Below are 19,229 nucleotides of genomic sequence, written 5' to 3'. Positions count from 1 at the left end.
AATAATAGGAAGATAATTTTAACACTGTTATTTTGGCTATTAGTATTCATTTATTGAGATTAAAGGCAGCCTTCCCATTTATCATTGGGTTTTGCCACTTGCTTCCATTAATTTGATGTGTTGCTGAGCCCTACGGAGGAGTGTGGTGCTCTGGCTTTTAAAGAGGCGAGCGCAGTTGAACTTTCTGGGTCTGGTGGGAGGGGTGCTTAGAGTCCACGGACACCCAGAACCGCAGAAGTCTACCTTGCACACAGCAGGTGCTCAATAAAGAGAGTGGGAGAGAGCACCATTAGGAAGGGCCTCCTCGTTGGCGAGGACAGGGTCCTTTTTGGGGTGACATGGCTAAACACGCAACAGGTGCCTGGCACTCACCACAGCTTCTTGACGATCCTCTCCTCTTCGTGTAGGTATTTTTGCCGGTCCTGTTCTACCAGGACACGCTGGCGCTGTACGGGGTCCTCCAGCCTCTTCATGGTTTCCATCACTTTGCCACTGATTTCCAGCTCAGCCTTCTTCATCATCGCCCTCAGCAGCTCCTGGTTCTGCAGCTGTCGAATAAAAGAAATCAACCTCAATTGGCTCTGCCTCACTGACATCGCGGCAACCGACTGCCTGACAGTCTTCAGAAGCGGGTCTGGGTAAACAGCCCTGCAGCTGAATATTTATTTCAGTGAGGAAGGGAAGGAAGTGAAGATTGTATATAATATCGCTACTGCAACCAACATCTGAGGTTTAGCTGCCAACTGACAACCAGACTTTCGTGTCTGTGTCTGCAAAAAAATAGGAGCCTTTTCTTACTCTGGTCAGCACATCTTGGACAACAGGCATAAACTCTCATTGACATGTTTTTACAGGGAGCAGCTGAAAGCATCAGCTTTGGAACCAAGCACATTTTTATTTTTTTTTAATGGCTTGGTAGATGCGCCTGGGAATCGTTTGCAAGCCCCAAATTGAAACACAAACTTGAGCGTGTGATAATGAAAAATCCAGTGGCCCCAAGTGACCTTGGAAACATCCCTCCTTGAGCCCAAGTGACCTTGGAAACATCACTTTCTCTTTCCCTGTTCAAGATGTTAGCTGCAAGAATGGAGCCTTTAGGAATATGGCTTATGGTGCTCGGAGAATAACATCTGTAACGTCAGGACAGGCATTCCCTGCACCGAAATAGGTCTTCCTGCCTACCCTATCTTCCTCCCATCATGGTGCCTGAAATACCCTTATTACTTGGTCTTTTATATCTTAAAGGCTTTTTTTTAACCTTTGACCCCCTTCACCCATTTCTCACACCCCTTCCTCTCGCAACCACCAATCTATTCTCTGTATCTGAGTTTTTTTTTTATTCCACATATAAAAGAGGTCATATGGGATTTGTCTTTCTCTGACTCATTTCACTTTAGCATTATGCCCTCAGCGCCCAACCATAGTCTCATAAATGGTAAGATTTCATTTCATTTTTTTATGGCCAGATAATATTCCATTGTAGATGTGCACTTCATTTTATTTTTATTTTTAAGTTTTTATTATTGAAGTATAGTTGACATACAATGTTATATTACTTTCAGGTGTAGAACACAGTGATTCAAGAATCCTATACATTCAATGCTCAACCCAGTACAATGCCATGACAATATTATTGACCATTCATCCACTGATGGACACTCTTGTTTCCATATTTTGGCTATTGTAAACAGTGCAGCAATGAACATGGGTGTGCATATATCTTTTTGAGTTACTGTTTTTGTTTTCTTTAGATAAATACTCAGAAGTGGAATTACTGGATTACATGGTAGTTCTAATTTTATTTTCTGAGAGACCTCCATGTTGTTTTCCACAGTGGCTCCACCAATTTACCATCCCACCAACAGCATATGAGGGTTCCTTTTTCTCCACATTCCTGTCGTTTTGATACTGGCCATTCTCACAGGTGTGAGATGATATCTCATTGTGGTTTTCATTTGCATTTCCCTGATGATTAACAGAGTTGAGTATCTTTTCATGTACCTGTTGGTCATCTATGTCTTCTTTGGAAAAATATCTATTCAGATCCCCCCATTTAAAAAAATTGGATTGTTTGGGGGTTTTGGTGTTGAGTTATACATACTCTGGATATTAACCTCTTATCAAAAATATGATTTGCCAATATTTTGTCCCATTCAGTAGGTTGCCTTTTCATTTTGTTGATGGTCTCATTTACTACGTAGAAGCTGTTCACTTTGAGGTAGTTCCATTTGTTTATTTCTTCTTTGTTGCTTTTCCTTTTGGTGTTAGTTTCAAAAATTCATTGCCAAGACCTACGTCAAAAAGCTTACTGCCTATGTTTTTTTTTTTTCTAGGAATTTCATGGTTTCAGGCCTTATGTTCCAGTCCTAAATCCATTTTAGAGTTAATTTTTGTGTTTGGTGTAACATGATGGTCCAGTGCCATTCTTTTGCATGAGGCTGCCCAGTTTCCCTAGCACCACTTATCAAAGAGACTATTCTTTCCTCATTGTAATATTCTTGGCTCCTTTTTCATAAAGTAATTGATTATATATGTGTAGGACCATATTTCTGGGCTCCCTCTTACGTTCCATTGATCTATGTGTCTTTTTATGCCAATACCATACTATGTTGATTATTATAGCTTTGTAATATATTTTGAAATTGGGAAGTATGATGCCTCTAGCTTTGTTCTTTCTAAAGATTGCTCTGGACTATTCAGGGTCTTTTGTGGTTCCGCTTTGGATCATATACCAACCTGGCTACTGTGAAACTTTGGCATGTTACTTAGACTCACTTGGTCTCTGTTTCCTTATCTTTAAGGATGAGGATTCATTTCCTTTAGCAGAGCTAGTCTGAGGGCGAAAGGAGATAGAACTGCTTGATATGGAATAGATACTCAACAAATGTTGATTTGGCTATGGACTATTTCAGTGTATCAGTTAAAAGAGAATAAGAGTGTCCTTCTTATTTACAGAGATCCACATACCAAATATCATGTAATCACAGACCACTAAAACATAGTACTCAGTGTTGATGGTTGCAATGATAATGATTTCAGATGACCTCAAGGCTCTTGGCAATTTACTGTTTTTGCCTGGATTTTATGTGGGCTGCCTGCATGCATCATATCACAATATCCATATAATTTTCCATATAGTTTGCAGAGCACTCTTGTTTCTTACCCCAGAGAGTAGAAAACGTGTGGTTTGCATCTGGCTTCATAAGAATCTAGTCAAACGCTTAGCCTTTTTCCAAGTCCTATATTAAGTATATCTTTGGGGCAGGACAGTTTTATGATAGCACATCCATCAAGTGAATTTATTCAATCAGCCTCAAAGACAGTAGTGTTATACCTATCATGTTATACCTAAAGTTTCCCTGAAATTTCAGTTGGCTGTTATTGTTTTTTGTTTTGTTTTGTTTTGTTTTCTGGTTCATGGACTGTAATACAATTACTGTGTATCACCACATGGGAGTGATGTCTTCATGCAAATGCCATCTGCCATGTTACCCTCAACTCAAAACCCATCCTGTCTTCCGGTTTTGCTAAATAAAGATAAAACATTCCAACATGAGCCAACAAGCAGAGCCATCATCATGTTCCAACATCAGCTCTGTACTGATTAACTGGCCATCCAGAAAGAGATTGCCTGGGTTCAATTTCTAGTTTTACCACTTAGCAGCCATGTGACTGCGGGCAACTTATTAATCTCTCTGTGCTATCCATGAAAAGGGCAATAGTCATTCATATCTCATAGGCTGGTAATGGAGATTCAGCGAGGGCATAAAGTGCTTATAACAGTGTCTGGCACAAACCTGGCCCCAGGGGTGGGGCTTGCAGTTTTGTCTGGAAGGGAACCAAATGAAAATGTACTACTCTTGGGTTATCCCCTCTGAATGACTCATAATTATGCCCTCATTGCTTTGGCTAATAGTGTCTTTTTATTGTGGTCTTACAGTCAGTATATTGCTCAAAGTCACCACGAATGGAAACAATGCATGGAGGGTAAGTTCCTCCCATGTTCTCTGTAGCTACAGCTCTGCCCACAAGGCACAGGGAAGTTTGGCCCTTCTCCATATCACCACTTTTCTCACATTACAGGCAGTCGGCAATCCCTGCTGTAGCCACACAGGCGTCCTTTCTGTTCTTCTGACTGGCTAGGCTCCTTTCTGCCACAGGGACTTTGCACCTGCAATTACCCCTATGTCGTTAATTTTTGCTCTCCACAGTCTCCAGGACACAGGGCTGCTCACAGCAGGTGCTCCATAAATATTGATAAATACATGATTTAAGTAGTAATGCTGATAAAGGACAATGTGGAATTCCTTCCTAGATGGTAGACGTATGGACTGACCCATAGGCTCAGATATGCCTTGGGCTCAACTCTCATGCCCTGACCTTCTGACAGTAGTAATCGTTGAATGCCCACAGCAACACGGCCAGCAATCAAAATGGCATGCTTAAATTCAATGCCATGTGTCAAATCCCATGGAGCTACTTATTTCAAAGGGGTGCAGGGAAGAGGGGTCACAGGTAGGCAAAGGATAAATAAATAGATGATTAGGTGTGTTGAAAAGTGACTGGCACCTGGGTCCTATCCCCCCGAGAGATTCTGATTTAATTGGTCTACTGTGCAGCTTGGGCATTGGGAATTCTTTCAACTTCTCAGATGATTCTTATGTGCCACTGGGGATAAGCATTATGGCCTAAGAAAAGGATTCCCAAAAGGATAGATGATGTCACTGTGCCACAAGCTGTGCGGCACAGCCCTCTGTGCTGAATCCCTCCCACCAAATCTCACAGACAAGCTCCCAAAAAGATGGTCCCGTTAGCAGTGGGTATTAACAGTGGCTATCACACTGGAAATTATTACTGGAATATTTAAAATTCTTAAAATTGAAATTTGGAAGATGAGAAAAGTGAAGCCCTGAGAGGTTAAGTGGCTTGTTCAGGGTCACTCCATAATTAAGGGCAGAATCAGGATAAGAACCGAGTGTTTTGAATTCAACCCAGTTTGTTCAACCATCCCAAGTGGCTCCTCTGACAAGGCAGGGACATGTCTGTGTTATTCTCAGCCACAAGCACAGTTTCTGGCACACAGTGGGCACCGAACACATAGCTGCTGTACAATAAATTTCAATAGGACATTACTCAGAAGCCCACAGGTGTCGGAGGAGAATACAACCTTACATAATATTCAAGTTATGCGACTGGTAATATGGCATATTGCATGTAAATTATTCCACTTGAACAGGGTTTTCACCTGGAGTTCCAGGTTATATGATCCTCCTTCTGGAAAGAGGGGTTTCCCAGAGCCAGCTGGAGGGAACAGAGAAGGGATTTTCCATAGCACGGTACTGGCACCCGGAAAATGATGGGTTAATCGTGAAGGAATAAGCGTGAGCACAGGTTTTCCTTCTACTTTCCTCGAGCCCCCCACCCTCCTGCCTGGTGTTCCCGCCATGGTCCCCAGGACACAGGACTGCCCTGTTCATCCCAGCAGCACATGAAGTGCTAAGCTGAGGCAAGATGTAGATAAACATCTCTCTCTCTAAATGCTTTAAATGAATTAGTCACCAGCAGTTCATATCATTACATTTTATTTTTGCTTAGCAAGGATGCCTACATTTTAATTAACTTGAAAAACCTTCTACTGGGGCACCTGGGTGGCTCAGTTGGTTGAGCGTCTGCCTTCAGCTTGGGTCATGATCCTGGAGTCCTGAGATCAAGTCCCATGTTGGGCTCCATGCTCAGTAGTGGGGGGGGGGTCTGCTTCTCCCACTCCCTCTCTCCCTCTCCTTCTGCTCATGTTCTCTCTCTCAGATGAATAAATAAAAAACCTTAAAAAAAATTAAAAACCCTGTCTATTAAAGTATAGTTTACAAATGAAATATACCCATTTTAAATGCACAAAACTCCTTCATGACCCTTTGCAACTAGTCCCCCCCAAACTCCAGCCCAAAGAAACCACAAGTCTGTTCTGTGTCCCTATAGATGGGTTCTTTGTGTTCTACAGGGACATATACGTGAAATTACACAATAGGTAATCCTTAGGGTATGGCTTCTTCCCTTCAGTATATAGTTTTTGAGATCCAGTGTGATCTTGTATGTGTTTCAGTAGTTCATTTTTGTTAATGCAGAGTGGTACTCCATTTGTATGGATAATCAACTACATGGATTTATGTTGTATGTGCTAACACATCTTTGTATGTTTGCATATTGACTTGATTCTGGTGAACTTGCTTTAATTCATTTATTTCTGGTGGCAACTTTTTGTAGTCCTTTTGATGCTATACATAGGCAACCATGCCATTTGGGAGTAAAGCCAATTTTCCTTTCCTATGGGTATGCCTTTTCTCTCTTTTTTGAGCCTTATTCCACTGGCTAGGATCTTCATTCAGTACAGTATTCAATAGAAGTGAAAGCAGCCTTCCTTGCTGATTTCTGATTTTATGGAAAATGTGTGTAGTACTGCACCATTAGCTATGTTTCTGTAGGTTTTTCAGACATCCTTTACCAGATTAAGCATCCTTCTACTAGATTGTTAAATGTTCTTAACATTAGCAATGATTTTGTCACGGATTTTTTTTTCTGTATTTAATGAAATGGTATGATTTTTTTCCTTTATTACCTTAATAAGTTCAAATATAAGGATTCTTTTTTTCATATTAAAATAATCTTGCATTCCTGGGATAAAAACCAGGATAATATGTTATCCTTTTTATATATTGCTGAATTCAATTGCTAATATTTTGTTAAGGATTTGTTACATATGTTCTCCTGAGGGATATTGGTCTATATTTTCTTTCCTTATAATATCCTTGACTGGTTTTGCTCTTAGGGTAATGCTAGATTCATAAAGCCAGTTGAGAAGTGTCCTCTGTTTTCTGAAGAGTTTTTTTTTCCCCTTTCAATGCTGTAAAGATGTCATTATTCCATTTTTCCAGGCTTAACTTTTGTCTCTGGTGAGAAGTTGGTGTTAATTCTTATTTATATTTCCCTGTAAGTAAGGTGTCCTTTCCCTGCCAACCTCTGGCTGCCTATAAAACTTTTCTATTAATTCCTTTTCTTCCCCCAGGGGTTTATTGAACTTCTTTGGTCTGTGGATTTACAGCTTTCATCATATTTAGAATAACTCCAGCCATTATTTCTTCTAATATTTTATGCTTTTCCTCTGGACCACTTAATATTGTTCCACAAATCATTAAGGTTTGATTCATTTTCTTCAATCTTTTTTTCTTTATATTTCAGTTTGAACAGCTTCTACTGCTATGTTTTCAAGTTAACTGATATTTTGTTTTACCAGTAATAAATCTTCTATAAAGTCCATTTAGATATTGTTTTTCAGCTCTTGAAAGTTACACGTAGATCCATTTTTGTTTCTTTCCATTTCTTGTCTCATTGTGTTCATATTTTTCTTTAAATCTTGAGAATAATTATTATAGCTATCTTCAAGTCCTTGCTGCTGTTCTTGTCATTAGTCTTTGCTGATTTTTCTTCACATGTCTAGTAATTTTTGATTGAGTGCTGGACAGGCAGTTCCAGATTTTGTTTTCCATTACAGGTGGAGTTGCTCTGGAAGATGGTTGAGTTACTATTTTCAGCTTTGTTATGGTGAATCTAGGGTAGCCTTTACTCTGGGACCAGTTTATCCCCAAGATAGGAACATAGTTCTTCTTTGATCTCCACTGAATGCCCGAGGTGATCAATGAAGCCTCTTTACTCTTGCTTGTCAAGGTACCCAGCCCTGTGTGAGCTCTGGGGATTTTTTAGCTTAGAGCCTCCCGTTTTGTTTTTGCCTGGCTTGGTAGTCTTTCACACAACACATGCTTGGCTTATTATTCAATGACAGACCATAGATTATATTATATAGGCTTCTCTCTGCAGAGCTTCCTCTTATTTGGTATTCTACTCCACAAATTCTAGGTGTTTCAGCTCTCTAAACTTTCATTTTATCTCCTGAGTTAGGCCATCAGTGTTCTGCTTGGGTCATTCCTTTCTACATGATGATCTGAAAAGTGTCGCCAGGCAGAAAGCTGAGTCAGGTGTAGGTTTCACTTCCTTTGCTTCTATACTCCTAAGGATTACAATCCTGTGTTGTCTGTTATCCAATATTGGGAAATAGTTGTTTCATACATATTTAAATTTTTTTTCAGTGTTCTAATTGTCAACAGTGGGAAGGTAAGTACAGTTAAAATTACCCACTTATTCTGGAAACATAAATTTATTTTAAATGCTATGCCTTAACATTTTTATAAAAATACTCAGAAATAATGTTGTTGGCCATTAAATATTTACTTAATCAAGTAAGTTGTCTTTATCAACATCCAGGACTAGGAAACCACCTAAAACTAATTCCACCCACCTCAAAATGGGCATCCACCTCACATATTGAATCCTAATTTCTTAGGTAAAATCTATCAGTCCAGCCAACAGTGTCATATAGAGAGACTGATTTTCTGTCCAGCAGTGACACTTAATAGGGGTTGTACTGTAAATCAGGGAGTTTCATGATGATAGCCAGACTCCAGAGTGATTCCTGAATATCTGGTTAAGTTCCCCAGGCTATAGGGAACAATGTATAAGATGCCTAGTCACAACCACATGTTATCTGGGAGATGACTCCCCATCTTAGATAGCCTCTGTGTGAAGGTCTATCTAGGTTTGGTGCATTGTATGGCAGCCTAATTGTCAAACCCTGACTAGTTCCATTAATTATTTCTTCCCAGTAAGGAAAAATAGATCTGCTCAGCATAGGGATGCACAGTCACATGATCATTTTTTTGGGGGGATGTCAAAAGATAAATGATACTCTGGCACATTTCTATAAGGCACTATCTTATTTAAAAAGGCACCTTAAGATAACTGGATTGAATTTTATCATTTCAAATACAAGGTTTCTGTGTACTGCTAGGTTTTTTTTTTTTTTTTTTTTTTAATGTTGGCATTTTACCTCCTTTCTCTCTTAGGATAGCATAGTAAATCCTCAGTTGTCTTAAGAATAGAACATTAAGTTCAGAATAACCCCATTTTGTGAAAGTTTATCAGGGGGCACAATAAGGAAAAGGGAACCAAGGCAGGAAAAGTGTGGGAATTAGAGAAGTGGACATCTCCATTCTCTCTTTAGGCCAAATCTCATGTAGCCCTCACAGAACTTGTACCATATCTTCTAGAAACTTATCTCTTCCTTCAGCCCACAGAGAGAAACAGAAGAACTGCAATCTCTTTGGTGGATGTGGAATTACTTTGGGAAAATCCAAGTACTGTGGCATTTTGGAAAAAAAAAAAAAACCATGTAGCTCATCATTTAGGAAAAGTAAGCTTTTTCTAAATCACACCAGAATAGGTAATGGACAAAGATAATTATCTTCTGAAGGAAATAATTATTAGGTACAAGATCTTCATCTGTTCCTTTGTCCATTGTTGCCATCTAAGAACTGACCCAACTGTTACCTTAGAATGGGGACATGACAACATAGAAGTTCCATATAGCTCTTGTAGTTTTTATAACTAAGTAGACAAAACATTCTATTAGCTACTGTGAATGGGGTGCCTCATTTGAAGTCAGGGCTTTGAAGTCATCGGGTGTGTCTTGCACACTTACAGGGTGGTAGGTACTTTATCTGTTTCTGTTTCACCCTGTGATAGTTGACTGAGACCTCGATATTTCCAAGAGGTGTCTAAATGGACTGAGCATTCATAATACCCATGTGCAATAGTTCTTACCTCAGAGCATTCTAGAATCACCAGTGCCTGGTCTTGTTCACACCAATGAAGTCAGACTCTGGCAGTGGTATTCAGGTACTGATATTTTGTTAAGGCCTCAGGGGATTCTAATAGGTAGCTAGGATTGAGAACCACTCTCTTAGACCAATAATTCATGTGAAATTGGAGAGGAGGGAATTGCATGAAAAGAGTTTTAGTGGTCTTCATCTTTTGCTTAGGCTCTTTTTGCCTCCCTTGACATTCTTTTTGCCCTATTTAAACTACCCATCCCACTGTGTCCTCATCCAATTTCTATTTCTGAGAATAATCCATCAATTCTGAAAATAAAATGCTCAAATAGGATATGCTCTACAGTCTAGGATTTTCCAGTGATGTAATTATCTAATTACTGGAGCCGGTTGCCAAGCACAAAAGATTTCATTCAGTTTCACTATTTTATAACACAGTTCAAAGAACATTTGAATTTCTAATTCAATTTTTGTTCTTTGGAGACTATTCTACGGAGTTTCGTATATCTCTAATGATAGTTCCATTATTGGACTTATAATCACTTTGGGGTTGCACTTCTTTTCTGGTGTATTAATACATATGCTAAAGGAGAACTGGTGCTGAGATGGCTTAATTACTCTAAATTGTTTTTGTCTTAAGTAGATAGACTCCCCTGACTGAAAGTAAGACAGAGGACTGACAGGCTGGAAAGCTGATGGGGACACAGGAAATGCAAAGACACAATGCAAAGAAACAATAGCCATCAGGTTGGGAAGCAAAATGTTTAATTTTTCCCTATGCATCTGCTCTTTAGGCCTCCACAAACTTCAAATCTCGAGAACACATCGGCTCACTCTTCTTTACACCCCCAAAGCCAAAGAGGCTGAGCAATCCTATGGCAATAGCATTCCCAGACCTCAACTGAAGAACTGCATTTCTTGAGGAGTGAGAATTTGGAAACTCAGCTCTCATGGTTCAAGGTTCCCATGGAGGCGTGGCGGGTTGTGAGGACTCCCATCCTTAGCTGGCCAGAAAACCAAACAAGGCCAGAGTGATGCCACAGCCACGCACATCAGCCTCCATATGAAATGTGCCACACTTCAGAGGAAGCACGGTGCTCAGGCTAAAGGAACTCCACCCCTTCCCCATACCAACAAATGCTCACTTGGGAAAGAGCACAAATGATATTTAGGAATTTTTTTCTTGGGAGGGTCCAGTGAGGAGTGATCATTTCCACACAGCCAGCAGGTGGCATTAGAAGGCAGGAGCCATGGCAGAAGGGGCGTCCCCTCCAAAACTCCCACGGAAGAACCTGCCATGGGACAGACCCATCCCCGGCCTGCACATTTGTCATTTGGCCTGCTGAGTACTAAATGTCTGGTTTTTAATTACTTTCCAACCTTTTTTAGAATGAATACAAAAATGTCACATAAAACCTCTATTTCCCAAACACCACTAGCCTTGAATTGTGTCAGGTTGAGAAGTGGCTGGAGCCGAGAGTGGTGACCATCTTTGAGGAAAGGCCAACTCATCACTGCCCCACCTCCACTTCACTTGTTAAGTTACTGCCCGGACCCCACGGACACTGGACTTTGTCACCCCGGCACACACCCTCAGCCCAACCCGTACACTCCCCTTCACCGCAACGTGTCTTTGAAACTGCAAACCAAGGAGAAGGAAAGGTGAAAGGTGGGGAAAAGGTGGCAGGTGATGATTCAGAAGAGCCCCGAGATGGCTCTGCGTGGGCTGTCTAAAAGATCTGGGACGTGGCCTGGGAGACACAGTAGCCTCTGGGGACCTGAACACTGAGCAATGTGGTCTGTCCTGATAGTGCTCATGATGCACAGTGGAGGCCCCAGGTCAGGGCTCTCAAGCTGCTGCCTTTCTGTTTGTTCTGCTTGTACGTGGAGGGTGAGAGGAAATCACCATCTCAGCTTTAATGAGGTGGTGACAAATGTAGGGCTCAGGCCACAAGTGAGCTGAAAGGAGAGAGAAGCTGTGGCACCAGCTCAGATGAGAGAGCTGAAGATGCCTCGCTGTTTAGATTATAAGCTTCCTGAAGTCAGGGAAGATGCCTGGGGGTAGTCTAAACCAGCACTACATCCTCGATGATCAACCTCCCATCAAGGTAGGGGGGCCTGAGGCTGACACAGGAAGCATCTCATAAAGGTCTCATAAAGCCATCTCAAAGAAATGCCCAACCCCAACTCCTTATACTCAGAACCACACAATACATTTGTGTGCTTCATCGGATTGATGGGACAGATTCACCAAGATTAGTGACACAAAGGGTCATCCCCCACCCCCTTCGAATCCTACATAGTTCATAGATTCCTGAACAATGGACAAAGGTAAGGAAACCATTATGGGACACCCTATCCAAATAAAATGCAGATGTGTTTCTCAACAAATCTTCCACTATGACTTCTTTGCCTTATGAATTCATCTTCTAGTCTAAACTCACATTTCTAAATACATGCTGGTTCCTTGCAAAAACAGCGTGCAGCCTGTCACACCTCTGCGCCTTCTCACTGAGGAGGGGCAAGGAGCCGAAACACTGTAAGCAGGAAGTCTTAACTGGCTATTAGAATGCTCCACAGGCTTTGCTCTTCCCAGCTCTCCTCCAAAAAACAGATGTTTAATGGTTTTTTCATGTGTAAAAGCATGCCTAGCTTCAAGAAGTGGTTATAGATTGACTCAAGTTGCAGTGGGAGGCTCCAGACCAATTTTATGTGTGTGAGAGAGAAAACCATGCATTTATGGGGCTACTCTTCAGGTCTTCAATTAGCTCTTGGGAACAAAGCGTAGAGAGAGCGCCAGGAAGGTGCTGAGGGGCTAGGGATGTCAGAGGTGATCAGGGAGGAGAAAACTGACTTTGGGGAACGAAGACAGAGGACATCGTCCACACAAAATTTGGTCGGTACCTGGAGCTGTCGCATCTGCTGGAGCTGGAGCCTGAGTTCAGCCACATTCCGCCTCATGTCGAGCAGGCTCATGTGGATGGCCGAGGTGCTGGCAGGCAGGGGCTGGCTGGGTGGCCCGGAGGACTCCAGAGCACTGAGAGTCTTCCCTCCAGAAACATGGAGCGTTCCTAGGAAAAAAGAGGAGCCAAAAACCTAAGAAGCATCCCAGAAAGGAAAGTCAAGGCTCTGAGTCCCATCCCAATACAGATTACTGGTAACTCCTTCAGTATGAAAAAAATTTTAAATTATGTTGGTCCTCTAAATGGCAATAAACAAACAAACAAACAAAGAAACTGGGTCTAAATTATGGAACATTCATGCAAAGTTATAGTTTGTAGTCTGTATATGTCACATTCTAGAAGGCAGATCGCAGAGCAGTATGTACAATTTTTTTTTTCAGTAGGCTCTACTCTGGATGTGGAGCCCAATGCAGGGCTTGAACTCATGACTATGAGGTCGGGACCTGAGCTGAGATCAAGAATCAATCAAGGATCAGTTACCCAACTGACTGAGCCATCCAGGCACCCTGAGTTCTTAAGTTTTTTTATTACCACTTTTTTTTTTTTTGAAATTTTTATTTATTTATGATAGTCACAGAGAGAGAGAGAGAGAGAGAGAGAGAGAGAGGCAGAGACACAGGCAGAGGGAGAAGCAGGCTCCATGCACTGGGAGCCTGATGTGGGATTCGGTCCCGGGTCTCCAGGATCGCGCCCTGGGCCAAAGGCAGGCGCCAAACCGCTGCGCCACCCAGGGATCCCCACTTTTTTATTTTTAAATCTGCATAGTGAATATCTATAATTTTATAATAGATAAATATTTTTTAGAATTCTGGGATCTAACACAGGGTGCTTACATGACTACTTCCTGCAAGCAAATGTATCCTGAGAACATGCACTTAGTTCTGGGCAGATTCACCCAGTCACCAAGGGCAAGTAATAAGAACAGGGTACTCTCATGAATCCCTTCAGGTTTGCAGATCCAAAGAAGCAGGACTTCTGCTCACATTTCCTTTAGTGAGAAAAATCAGGCATTGTTCAAAAATTCTCTAGGAGAGGAATCAAAAAAGGTAGCAGAAAAAGATTGTTCCTAATTAGTTTTCTAGCTGCCACATACTTGTGCTCCTTGGGTCCAACTTAAGCCACATGGATTTTTAAGTCCATCTGGGAAGGGCCTGATTTGACCAAGTGTGCTTCGGAAAATGCTTCCAAAAGGATCCCAAGTCGCACTTACAGGATCAGCAAGGTACAGGAATCAAAAGGAAGTGCTATTGTTTTTATAGGACAATGCAGTTCTCCGGAAGAGGCCTCCAGAGTAGACTGAGTTCACACCACATATGCACGCACACACACACCCTCTTCTGGTTAACTCTCTTTTCTGTAAAGGACAAATTGGAAGGTTTGCAGTAGGCTGGGCAGGCCTTCCAGGCCCAAACCCTGTTGCTGCTTTGCATACTCTGAAGAGGATACAGCACAGTGGCCTCTCCTTCCATCTGGGCTCAGCAAACCAGGGGAATCCTTCCTTGCACATACAGCCCTGCAAGCCTTGGTAGAGCGGCTGCCAGGGGCTAGATGGCTAGATGGCATGCCAGTGAGCGAGGGAGTGCTCACAGCTGTCCTTCTGCTTGCCCTCCGCAATGTCAATGAGAGCTGATGGCACACCAAGTTCCTCACCCTCCAGAACCAGCTTCCCAGCCCTCTCACGGCCCCCTTGGGGAAGTCAGGAGGGCAGAACCAAAAGCATTTTAAGGATTTCCAAAGGAATCCCAGTTGGACAGACAAAGAGCTGTTTGTTATTTGTACAAGCTAGCGGGCCATTCCTATCATCACCAGTCACGGTGATGACCAACTTTTGGTCAAATCGAAATCATCCCCTGCAGAGCAAGATTTGCCATCTCTGCAACTGTTCCAAAGAACATTCTCCAACCATGAAGGTCTTCAGTAAAAAGAACATCTAGTGACATTTCCGATAACACCAGCGTGTCAGAATTAACAAGCACCTTCAAAGTCACTCGACTTGAGGGTGATTCTGAGGGTGATCATAATGAATTAGAAGTTTTTTTTACATTCAGTCTGGTTACTTTAGAGTCACTCCACGCCCACAAGCATAGGCACATGTGCACGCCAACACACATACATGTATACACACATGCACGTGCAAACACACACTGACACCATACATCACGTGCACGGCAAATGATACCATCAAGGTATTTCTCCAACGAAAACGACACAGTGCTAGCTAGTAGCTGGCTACCTCCCATTTGGTATTAAAGAACTGTTCTGCTATTCTTCAGCCAACGGAAGGCACACATTCATTCCTTCTACATCCCCTCTCCTCCCTAACACAGTGAGGGCACCAGAGCACCCTACTCGTCTCCCGCATGGAGGAGGGGCCAGAGTTGATACACCATCTATTAGAGTTGAATGCTGATCATCGGTTGTAGAAAGTATCCTTTGCCACCAAATGTTTTTATAGAATCTACACTGACTTGTAAAATTTCTTCACCTATAACCTAATCCACTAAATCTAATTTCTAACTCCATGATTCATTGGATGGCTCTTTCTAAGATGGCCAGTGGTCAGGTGTCCACCCAACAGATGCTGGGCTGACATGACACCTCTTTGGGGTGATGCTGGGCTTTATCACTCACTTCCTTCTTCCTCAGTCAATCCTTTAAATCCTGGTATGTTTTCCTAGGAAGCTTCTCCTCTCCTCTAGGAAAAGCATACCAATACCTTTGCATTGCTCCAGGGCTCTTCTGCAAGCAGGTCAAATTCATTATTTCTCTTCATCTTCCCTAAACTTCTTTCTGTCCCTGTAGGTCTAATTTTAACCAGTGGCAGTATTATCCACTCAATTATTTAAATGAGAATCCTGGAAATTGTTCTCAGTACCCACTTCCTAGTTTTGTGACCTCGGGTAGGTAAGGTGACATCTTTCTCAGTTCCCTTATTTGTAAAGTGGGTAAATGGGCTATTGTGTAGGATAATGGAATAAACACATGTGAACTGCTTATCCCAATGTCTGGCACACAGAGAACCCCCGCTCTGGCTAACTGTGACTATTATTTCTCTGGGCAGAGTGGGCAGGGGCAGCCTCTGCCAGGCTCCCCTCCTCCCCTTGGAGGGTCAGCAAGTGGAAAAGCCGAGGCTGGCAGCAATAGCCTGAGACCTAGAGGCAGGGGCCCCAGAATCTATGGATGGAGCTGGATTTGGTGGGTGGGAACCCTGAGTGTCAAATGAGTTCCCCTTCAGACGAGGGGCACTGGGCCTGGGATGTACTCTCCACACCCACATGGGAGGTGCTCGCATTCTGCTCCCAACACTCCCAGACAAGTCTGCACAACCTCACTTCCTTCTCTGCACTTCGCCCTTCCCCCTCTCTCCTACCAGATCTGCCTTAGGTCAAGTACATTGTAATAGGAATCTTATTAATGCAAATTTGATGTGAATTTAATGTATCCTGTCAGGATAGAAAGAACACAGGCTTGGGAACTGGCAGGACTGGCTGTGCCTCCTGTAGCGGTGTGGCTAACATCTTCCTTACGGGATTATGCGTGCAAAATGATATAATATACAACAGGAGATGCATGATATGTCTTCAAAATGAAAGGTTTCCTCTGTTCTCTTACAGCTGCCATAAACCCAATCTTCCTAAAGCAACAGGAAATCTGGTTTTCCCTTTTTTATTCACCCTTGGCCAAAAGAGCTCCCTGACTTCTCTATAATTCCGTGTGCTTGTCTACAGAAGGATGACATTTTTTGTCTTGTAGCTTACTTCCTAGGATTCTGGAAGAATTAATACATTTTGTGCACTGTACAAGGCTGCTATGGCAACCGAAGCCCTGTGGACCACATCTAGCCTTGACACAAGAGAATGAGAGAGACCAAACTCCGCAGAGATGCAGGCAACAATGCATGTGCAGTTGCCGGTGCCACCGTGAACTGGCTCAGCCTCATGGAGGAGAAAACTGATCTGTTGCCAGTGCTACCCATGTTCATCCCTCTGGACTTACTGATTCCACCCTGGCAACTGCATCCCAAGGATATTACACCTGCTTCTTTCTCCTCGCCCCAATAGAGACACTTACAAATTTTTTCACACCAAAGAGATGAAACAGCCTACATATCTTTAAAGAGACGAGGGCACCTCAACACCAAAGAATGAGCTAAAATGACAGGTGGGTGGACCATGCGGGTGTGTGTTGGATGTGCGGACACGTGTTTAGTCTTCTCATTGGGAACATGGGAATAACAATGGGATCCATCCTCTGAAGATGCATGGGGAGCTAATGAGTTTGGGCATGGAAAGCACTCAGGACAGTGCCTGGTCCATGGGAAACACACATTAAATTGTTTCCCGTGATGATGATGATGATGATGATGATGTCAGCAAAAGTGAAAAGGAATAAAAGGAGAGTACAAAAGAGCCTGAGCATCTTGATTAGAACAATGGTATCAGGTACTTATTTCCTAGAATAGAATCCAGAGGCATGGAAGGTTGTTCTCAGTAGACATTCTCTGTTCTCCTCAGCTTCACTGACACATAATTGACGCAGAACACTGTGTAACTTTCAGATGCACTATGTATTGATTTGATATACTTACATATTACAATATGATTATTACCATAGTGTTAGCTCACACATCCATCATATGTCCCATAATTGCCATTTCCTTTTTGTGGTGAGAACATTTAAGACCTACTCTCTTGGCAACTTCTAAGTATATAGTTAGGAATTGTTCCCTATAATCACAATGTGGTACATTAGATTTCCCCAAAACTTGTTCATCTTGTAATTGGAAGTTGGTAGTTTTGACCCAACACCCTCCCGATTTCTCCCAACCTTCCGCCCCTGCTGACCGCCATTCCACTGTCTGTTTTTCTGAGTTCAAATAGATTCCTTTTTCCCTCTTGAGTTCATAATAGATGAGAAAATAAATGAATGAATCAATGTCTTCCAAACAAACTGGCAGCTAGCCTGAAGACAAGTTTAGCAATTTCTGCGAAATAATTCTCTAGCTGCCGCCAAGGTCACTGATTAATTTCTAAGAAAGCCAACAAATCCCATGAGGATTGGAAATGCTGGACGCCCAGCCTTGATGGTTTTAAAGCTGAACTGCCTGAACTTAGCTAGGGCGGAACCAGGTCTAGCAGACGTCTCAACTGTAGTCCCAAGCCCTATCCACTCTACCATGCTGCCCAACACTCTGTGGCTTCCCCAAATTAGGGGTTACACCAACTGGCCACATGCTTCCTGTGTAATTCAGTAGCTTGAACATGTCCCTGGTAATGATTTTGATTTCTAATCCAATACAAGGGAAGATCTCCTATTCTTGAGAGGAGGCCCGCCTTGAGCTTGCGGTATAAGATAGACATCAAATATATCTGGATATTGGTGAACTCCACTGGGAATATAATTGGGGTTTCTTCTGGGGGATGCCAGCATTTAAAAAGCTGGCCCTGGTACGAGCATACCTTCTCTTCCACCTTGACCACTGGCACCCTTCTGGTCCATTCCCATTCTGTAGTTGAGCTGAGGTCCTTCCTCACTGTAAAACCTTCCAGTGGCTTCACTTTGCACTTAGAATACTATCTAAATTCCTTACCACAGCATTTGCATAATCCTCCCCCTCTCCCCAGTGGCTCTCCTCTCTCCTCACTCACCTAAGTCCCATTCATCCTTTGTGCCTCAGCCTGTGTTACTTCCTCAGGGCAATGTCTTGGTCTAGGCTAGATCTGTTGGTTAAACATTCACCCTGTGCTCATAATTACTTGTTCTGTATCTGTTTTCCCCACAGGCTTAAGAATTCCAGGGAGGCAGCCTTATCCAAATGATGCCCATTGTCCCTGCCCAGTGACAGACACATATATATTTTTTGGATGTAGGGCCATATACAGGAATAAATGAAAGAAGAGTGAATGAATGAATAAAGGCTGAATGGAGAGGAGAGGACAAGAAGCGTTTAGGCCCCACACACCCCCCTCCAAATTAATTAATGACTAATCTGGAGTTTCAGCATTAAGCAGGGACAGTGTGGTGGGGTTATCCAGAAAGCCTCTGAAATCACACCAATTAGGTGTCCTAGAGGAAGATTAAATGCTCTGAAACCAGCCAAAGCTAATCAAAGGCAGCCCTTGGAGGCTCCAAAGAACACTTACCTGCACTATCCGTGTGGCTCTTACCGGCTGTGGTTTTCATCATTTTCTCGCTGAATAAAAGAAAAAGAGAGTCAGCTATACAGTTTTCAAAATGCCTCCTTTTTTTTCCCCCTTCCATTCACTATTCGAAGCAATTAGCAGCAGCTAGTGATGGTATCAAGCAATGAGGGTATTTTAGCATCAGCATCACTATTGGCCGGGATGGAAGAGGCTTCCCAGGTGTGCATCTGACACTGCTGGTGGAATGCAGCTGAGCAGCGCTCATGACTTTCAGATGAGGTGGACGTGGAGACAAGTGGATGGCGCTTGCAGGCACTGCGCAGTGGTCCATGAAGCCACATGCACTGGGAAGCCCATTTCCCCTTCTTGGGCCAAAGTGTGACCTTCGGCCAAGAATTACAAGAAGG

General features: G+C 42.7%; 1 protein-coding gene across 24 annotated transcripts in view; it reads right to left on the bottom strand.

The window, feature by feature from the left end:
* Positions 1–19,229, bottom strand: part of KIAA1217 (KIAA1217 ortholog) — a 464,836-nt gene that overhangs the window by 26,639 nt on the left and 418,968 nt on the right. For all 24 annotated transcript variants that reach the window (XM_041765783.1, XM_041765782.1, XM_041765799.1 and 21 more), the window contains 3 exons: positions 18,823–18,872; positions 12,621–12,787; positions 373–548 (listed from right to left, as the gene is read on the bottom strand). In XM_041765783.1, the coding sequence (XP_041621717.1) occupies positions 373–548; positions 12,621–12,787; positions 18,823–18,872 (393 nt within the window). The remainder of the gene's footprint in view (positions 1–372; positions 549–12,620; positions 12,788–18,822; positions 18,873–19,229) is intronic.

Source organism: Vulpes lagopus, chromosome 8, assembly GCF_018345385.1.
Source record: "Vulpes lagopus strain Blue_001 chromosome 8, ASM1834538v1, whole genome shotgun sequence".
Classification (NCBI taxonomy): Eukaryota; Metazoa; Chordata; class Mammalia; order Carnivora; family Canidae; genus Vulpes; species Vulpes lagopus.
This window is presented reverse-complemented; position numbering and strand designations above follow the sequence as displayed.